The 8,134-nt window shown below is 32.4% G+C and overlaps 1 protein-coding gene across 2 annotated transcripts in view; it reads left to right on the forward strand.

The window, feature by feature from the left end:
- Positions 1-829, forward strand: part of LOC123674498 — a 28,037-nt gene extending 27,208 nt beyond the window's left edge. For both annotated transcript variants that reach the window (XM_045609395.1, XM_045609391.1), the window contains exon 6: positions 364-829. In XM_045609395.1, coding sequence (XP_045465351.1) covers positions 364-657 — 294 coding nt within the window. In that variant the 3' untranslated portion in view covers positions 658-829. The remainder of the gene's footprint in view (positions 1-363) is intronic.
- The last annotated feature ends 7,305 nt before the right edge of the window (positions 830-8,134 follow it).

Raw genomic sequence — 8,134 nt, forward strand, 5'->3', positions numbered from 1 at the left:
AGGTTCGAATCTTGAGTGCAGTGTTCACGTTTGTCAATGGATAGAATCCGACTAGGGGTTCCATAAATATGACCACTCAGAAACTCCTGTATCTACGTCAGTTCTTCTCTCATTTTTTTATTTATAGTTATTTTGTCCATTTTTATCTTGACGTTGAATTTTTTTGGGTAAAGTAAACATTATTATTATTTTTTCACTTCTATAGTTCCTAAAATTTATATTATTGACCTAGAACGAAGGGTAGAAAAAGAAGTCGAGTAGTTATTTAGAATCAAACCCCTAGGCTTTCAAATAAACGCCTACATCCATTCTAGTAACGAGATTTTAAGACTGCTAGAACTCATCCGACTTATTATTTTACAGGTTGTTCCGAAGAAAACACCAGCCGTACCTATCGGACAATCTAAGAAGAACTGGAGGAGAACGCATGAAGAATTCATAGCAACAATAAGAGCAGCAAAAGTAGCACAAGCACATTTGGCTAGTGGCGGGAAATTGTCCGATCTTCCTCCACCGCCTCCCTCGTCTAATCCTGACTACGTACAATGTCCTAGCTGCGGGAGAAGATTCAATGAAGCTGCAGCCCAAAGACATATTCCCAAATGTGCAACTTACGAATTCAACAAACCTAAAGCGGGTGCAGCAAGAAAACGATGATTGTTGTACACGCGTTTGTTATTTATATTGCTTTTTCCTATTTTCTTGCCCATATAGAATAATATATTATATATTTTTCAAATGAATCTAATATATTTAATGCTGAAATTGTTAAGTGGGAAAGGTTAAAAAAAAAACTGAAATAGCTAATCTCATTAAACATTGAAGAATATTTGTTTCACTTTCTATTCTTTTTCCCACTCATTTAGGTGCTATTTTCATATCTAATCACAAAATCCCAAATCAATATCGGAGTGAGTTTCCATTCAATGATCTACATTAAATACACTCGATTGAAATTTCATTTTGAGCCTCAGATGGCAAGATTCGAGAATTACTACTGACGAATTCATGCCAAATTCAAGTATTCCATTCGGTCGGCCGTAAACATAAAAACTCCCGAACGAAAAAAGTTAAAAACTCAACATTTTCAGTAGGTTTGATCTCGAATATCGGTCAAATATATTTATGTGCAAAATCAGACTGGAGGTTTAATCAAAATGATAATTCACATTTGGATGTCAAATGACAATTTCAAGCTTCGAGTAAAATCAAAATTGTAGAATATTGTTAAATGAATATCCACTATTTCCTAGAATATAGATCCGCTAAGGTTGAGATTTTGCGTTTATATACAGGGTAACTGGTGACGCACGGGACACCAGTGGACCTAGAAGGCCTCAAACTGAATGAGGATGGGTGGTTGAAATGTCCCATAAAGATATTAGTTTCAGATATATAGGGTGATTCATGAAAAAATTGTAAAACTGCCATATCTTCGTTAAAATGGCAAATTTGTCACTGATATTTCACAGGATTATTACTATACGCATTCTCCATCACCTCACAAAAACAAATTTCAAAACTGCAAGCCCGTATCGAAAATTTTTCAATTTACGTGTCAGGTGCTGGGGTAATTACAGATTCTTCGGGTCATTTTAAGAAATGAAGTCCTATAACAAATGGGTCCGCAAACGATTTGATTTCGAGATACAAACGTTAAAGTTCAAGTTTTTTTCTCATAGCACCTTCCATTCGCAAGATATTTAACTTAAATTTGGCATAGATATTTCAATTTGAAGTTTACATCATGTGATATGCTAATTTTGAATGCAAATCAACAGGGTGCAATTTTTTCTGAAAGAGTGCCCGCTTCTTTCCACCAGATTTTTTTTTGGTGAACCACTCTGATGGTAGTTTAGAAAAATGTAGAAATGAACTCTGGTCCAGTACTACACTTTTTGGTTTCTTGTCGGTTCTTGTCAAACAATATTCTTCAATAATCCCTAGGAATATTCAAATTATTATTATTATTATGAGATCCAGTAAGCTGTGATGAATAAATTCATCATAAGTTTTGGTACTTATTTGCCCAATCTGTAGAGAAGATTAATAAAGATTCGATAAACTGTTATAAGCATCACAAAAAAGTAGGACTACAAGAAACACCCTATATCTCGTTTGAGGGCTTATGTATGTATAAGATTATTCTTCAAATTATTCAAGAAATCTCTCATTTTTCTTCGTAATTCCAATTTTGGAATACCTTGTATAAAGCAACAACAATCGAATAGGTAATTCTCTTAGATTATTTACAACAAGATGGAGCAATCCCTTACTAGATGAACTGAATGTTTTGTTCCCATAATAAACACTGTTTGTTTACAAACAAAGTGTGTTGTCGTAAATAGAAGTCAGTGGCGTGGATCTAAAAATTTGTTAAGAATAGAAATAAATCCTTCAAAGGTTATCGAATCTTTAATTATTATTTCATTGGATGCATAATTAATGTCATTATTTTTATGAATTTTGTTAACCTTCCCGATGTTTTCATCTTATTCTAAATCATTGTTATACGCAGAATTTTTATAGTGCAGGCATATTTTCGATTCGAAAAAATATTCAATATGAAAAGAGATTTGAAATAGCAAATATGATATTCAAATATTGTTGTTCTGGTTTTAATAATTACAAATACCTATACAATTGAATGTTATATCATTATCAATGATTTTATTAACAATCCTATTATATCGAATACATCTATTCAGGTCACTTTTCAATAAGGCTGCATGGTAGGTTATTACCATACAAGATGATGCTGTATCTAAATTTGGATTTTAACACAGCTTGATATCTTGTTCTGAGGTGAGTCCAGATTTTTATTGGGGACCACCATGTTATTACAAATGGAGCTCATTTGACTGCAAAGGTTTGAAATTTAAGGGTATTACACCTGAATACTATGTTAAATTGAATAACAAAAATAACAATAAATTTATTGATCCAGTTCGACATGAAAATGTATTAGATAGGTCAGTTTTACATCAAGTGTGAAGTATAATCATATCAGTTCTCATTAATGCTGTAATAGGCCTTACTTACTTACTGAAACCTTGTCCATCCATTACCTGCACCTTTGAGAGCAAATGATATTATGAATGTATAGTTTTGTTCCACTATATAAGATAGATGATTGGAATTTTGTGAGTTTTGCAATGGAATGGACGGAGAATCAGTATTTATAGTGGAATAGCAATTGAAACTTGAAAGCCTGCATAATCAGGATTGATTATCAAGCAAGGATGTATTAATAACTTCCATAAAAAATAACATGTAACATAAAATAAATGATTTTTACAATAATGATTTGAAGAAATACGATAGGTAACTAAAATATACTGATAATCGATTCTTCAGAAATGTTTATAATAAAATAACTAAGAATCCATATCTACTACTGCTATAGTCCTTGGTAATTGAATCCAAACAGGATCGAAAAGTACACAATCAAAAAAGAGTGTTTTATACACCCTGATCACCCTAAAACTTAAAACTAACAATTGTAAAGATAAAAAAAAAACTTATTGATTCTGATACAAAATCAGATGTGTGAGCATGCTTCTTACTCGATTCACCACTTGATCGCTCATTTTTCTTGTCTCGTGGTGAATTCTTATAGTGAAATATCTTTTCAATATCAGTTTTATCAAAGGCAATTCATGACTTTCTAGAAACCCTTCATCAAATACATGATTGCCAAATGCATTCAAAACATCATCTGGTAAACAGACAATACAATTATGAATCAACTTATTGATTAAATTTTCAGACTTTGTACTCAAAATATTAGGGTTGTTAGAAATCATATATCTTATTGTTTTTTCTGCTTGTGTGCATATCTTAATGACAAATTTGGATGCCTTGAATAAATTGCCATACGTTTTTCTTTTCTGTAGAAATGAATATGTTTCACAAGTCTCCAACATATCAAGACATTTTGAGCAAGTGATACATTTTTTCAATGACTTGACAACGAATCCTGCTATATAAATTAAAACATCCTGTATATATGAAGATAATTGCCATCCTGAAGAACCAAAGTAATCATGATCATTTAACGCTGCACACAAATTTTTATACTCTTCAGTCTCCTCCAAGTCCTCCTTATGATCATTTATTGTTATTTTTTTATATGACGAAACATGAAGAATTGATGTATTGTCCAAATTAACAACATTTCCAGAATCAGCACCTCTCACTTCCCTTGCTATCAACAACTTTTTATATGCTGACTGAAATTGTCTGGCTGTGGGATTGTTGTTGTATCCATTCAGACTCCTGATAGCACCAAAAAATACCTCCAGATGGTCTTGAGAGAACTTATAGGTCAATAAAAAGTCTAATTTTTTTGACACCACATACATTCTAAATATTTCCTCAAGACTCTCCATACATATTAAAAACCCTAGAAACCCTGTTTTCCTTCTTGAAGATAATACTGGTGTTCCATTCAAAGTCAGTTCCATGAAGTATTCTTTTGCTTCAGAAAACCTTTCCACGTATAAATCAATGTTTTCAAAAGATAATGCCCTCTTATATGTATATGGAGAGAATTTATTTCTTGAGTTCAAGATGTCAAATAAATCATTAACTAAGAGACAGAAATTTGCAGTCTCTTCAGCACCTTTAAAATTTGTCAATTTCAAATCAAACTCAAGGAATTTAAGAGCATCCGACACACTCCTGCTGAATGTCTGCGCAGCAATCTTCACTCTCATTTTTTCTTTCACAAAATGTAAATGACGTTTTCTTATCTTCGTTGCTGCATTCAATCCTTCTGTGTCTTGGAGATTCACAAGTTCTTCAAGATAGGTCCATTTGATTAATTTATCATTTTTTGTTTTCAAAATCTTACTGTCTCCTAAACAATTCCTCAAGAGTTTGAGCATGTGACAAGGGTCAAGAAAAATTAATACCTTCTCTTTGGTGACTGGATGTTCAAAGTGAGTCTTCAATGATTGAGGATTCGAAAAATCAGCACCCAAATGACTCGCCATATTCAAATTCGAAGCTGCTCCATCAAAAGTAACAGAAGTTATTCTCAAATTTACTTCATTCAAAAACTCCAGACAGTTAATTACCAAATTGGCTCTTTCTCTGCTTGATAATCCATCTATCAAAAAATAGCCTACTGGAATTTTCCAGTGACCATTGATGCAGGTAACTAAAAACACAAGTGCTTCCTTAGCTTCTGGTAAAGTATCCACTTCAGGTTTTTCTCCAAAACTTATTGATCCATAAAATTTACCAGCAATAAATTCGATTTTTTTTCTAATGGCCATCTCGTCAATCACCAGATTGCAATAAATTTGTTCTCCCGCAGACTGCTGCACTTTGTTCTTCAATGCACTGAGGGCTTCAGTTGTGAAGCCAGGAGTTCCATCGATGGTCTGATACCACTTAGAAATAGTCTTTGGGTGTGGAAGTGAATTATTGAATTTTTCCCTAACATAATTATAGGCCCTAGGCGAGTAAAAATGTAATGATAGGGCAAATGCTCGTAGAGAAGGTGTAAATTTCTGATTTTTTGATCCCCTTATGAGTCTATTTACCATATCTCTACTAGGACCTGGTAACGATGCCTGAAATATTGAAAATAATTACATTCCACAAATATATGCAAAGCTGAATCTTACTTACCTCTATATAATCTTGAGCATTATCGGATATAAGGTTCATTTCCCTCAAATTATTCAGTAGTCCTGAAATATCTGAAATTTTCTGTTGCAGTCTTCTGTTCTTCATCCTCAATGCTTTCAGTTTCTTTTTCTGTTCTGCAATTTTTCGTTTAGCAAGGGAGAAGGCAAATTTTCCTTGTTTTGGTGTCCTGAAATCTTCATCCCTTACATCACCAACAAAACATTTTCTTTTTCTTGGTCTTGGTACAGAACTTTTAGCTTCAGAACTGAAATAAGAAGGTTTTATATAATGAACCAGAATATATTTTGCAATATTATAAATATAAAATTAAGTAAAACTTACGTAGTTGGATGTGCTACTGTTAATACTTCCGAGGATACCAAGTTGCTTGACGATTCTGAAGCTGTCATAGTACCGGACAATTCTGAAACTGTCAAAGCACCAGAGGATTCTGTATCGGTCAAAAAAGCAGATAAATCTGAAGCGGTTAATGTATCAGATAAATCTGAAGCAGTCAATGTAGCAGATAAATCTGAAGTAGTCAGTGTAGCAGACAAATCACTAGCTGTTAAAGTTCTGGATAGTTCAGAATTACTCAGTTTTGAGGATTCCCTGACACTACCTAGCTTATTAGTATCTAATGGTTCTGGAGTCACAGGCCTTTCATCTGGAGATGTGCTACTGGAACTGAAATTAGAAATATTATATTTAGATGTTCATATTATCCAAATCAAATTTTAAAATAAGTTTACAATATGCTTATATTGAGAGCTAGGTATTCCTAGCTACGCCTATGGTAAATTATTATTTGTTGTGTTTACTTACCGATGTATGGATCGCCCGCAGTCTTTACTGGTGCTTTTTTTACATATCACACAGGAATTAACCATTTTTCAGCTTAATACAGCAAATAATTATTGTCCAACCTCGTTTTCACTACAAAAATCACTTGGTTAACTCAAAACGATGAGTTTGAACTTGTTGCACCTAAGCATCAGCTGTCAAAGAAGGCGGCCATAATGAAATTCATTCGCACGTCCAGGTCACGTGGTAGAAAGCCACCAATAGGGAGCTGCGGGAATGTGTTTTGATTTTGACGAAAATAATAAACATATTGCTACAGTCCATTCAGGAATTATTGACATCCCGGGTGGCTTTGGAAAATCGAAATTAAGTTGGTACTGGCTCATTCAGTAACATTTTGAATTGCAGATTTCGGGTTGGCATTGGAAATGTCATTCACAGGAGGTTAGATTTCAGTTTGTTTGTGTTATTGGTTTTGATCGAAGAAATTTTGAAACTTAAAAGTTGTATCAATTTCAAACACACATTGTTTAGTTTATTTGAGTATTTCTCACAGTACTGTGTGAAAAAAGAAGAAGGCAATTCATTACTACCTGGATTATTAGTGGAAGAAAACCTGTGCAATACGATTTCACCTTCAAAGAATCATTGAATGATTTGATTGTTACCAAAAGCAACCAATATATGGATAAAATTTGACCAAAAAGCACCTGGATTTTAATCAATCAACGTCAACAATACATAAACTTAATTGGTAAAAGTTCAAAACAGTTGATAAAAGGAAAATTCTTATTGATGAACAGAAAAATATAATAAGTTGAGTACGATTTTATGGTGAATACAGAGAATATTTGCAACAAAATGTGAAATTCATTTATCTGGAGGAAACTTGGTTTTTGGAAAATGGCAGCATTATTCAACAGTGGACTCTAGAAAGAAAACAAAAAGTTTTTCAAGTATATTCAAGGGTAAAAGTGGAAGGATTACTATTTTGAATGCTGGACATTTGGATTTTTACCTGGATGTTTTGTTTTGAAAGTGGTGATCATGAGGATTATATAAATCTATGAAGAGAGAATTATTTTATAATTGGATTGCTAGACAAAGTCTTGGCATTGCATCTATAGTTTATTTATATTCAATATTGAAATTAAGTATTGTTATATCTGTTTTTTGTTCTTCAATGAGCAATCCAAAAATCTAATAAATTCCAATTGTTTTATAGAATTTTTACTTAAGATTAACTTCAAGAATTTCTTCACCTCTTACCCATTTGAAGATAATAATAGAATGCAATAAAATTTTAAAATTCACAAATTAAAAATAATTTCAGGCAAAAATTCTTTTAGTGAGTGAGTTAAAGCTGTTATGGGCAAAATAATTTATGTAATTTAATAGAAACTAGTATAAAAGCATTTCAATAAAAAACAGAAAACTCGAGTACAAATAGTACCTATATTTTTCATACAAGTTTAATCAATCATTCATGTCATGAATAGTTTCAATAAATGGTGACTTTAGAAAGTAATTTACACATCGGCTGATAAATTGGTTCCAATTTTGAAAGTTACAGTACAACTGTGATGTCAAAATTTTTCATATACTAAATGGTTTCTTTGAATTTTATTTCTGTCTTATTATGATATGGCTCTTCCATTCACTAAGCTATACTATTTAAATTTAACAACCA

This window comes from Harmonia axyridis, chromosome 1 (genome assembly GCF_914767665.1).
Source record: "Harmonia axyridis chromosome 1, icHarAxyr1.1, whole genome shotgun sequence".
Taxonomy (NCBI): Eukaryota; Metazoa; Arthropoda; class Insecta; order Coleoptera; family Coccinellidae; genus Harmonia; species Harmonia axyridis.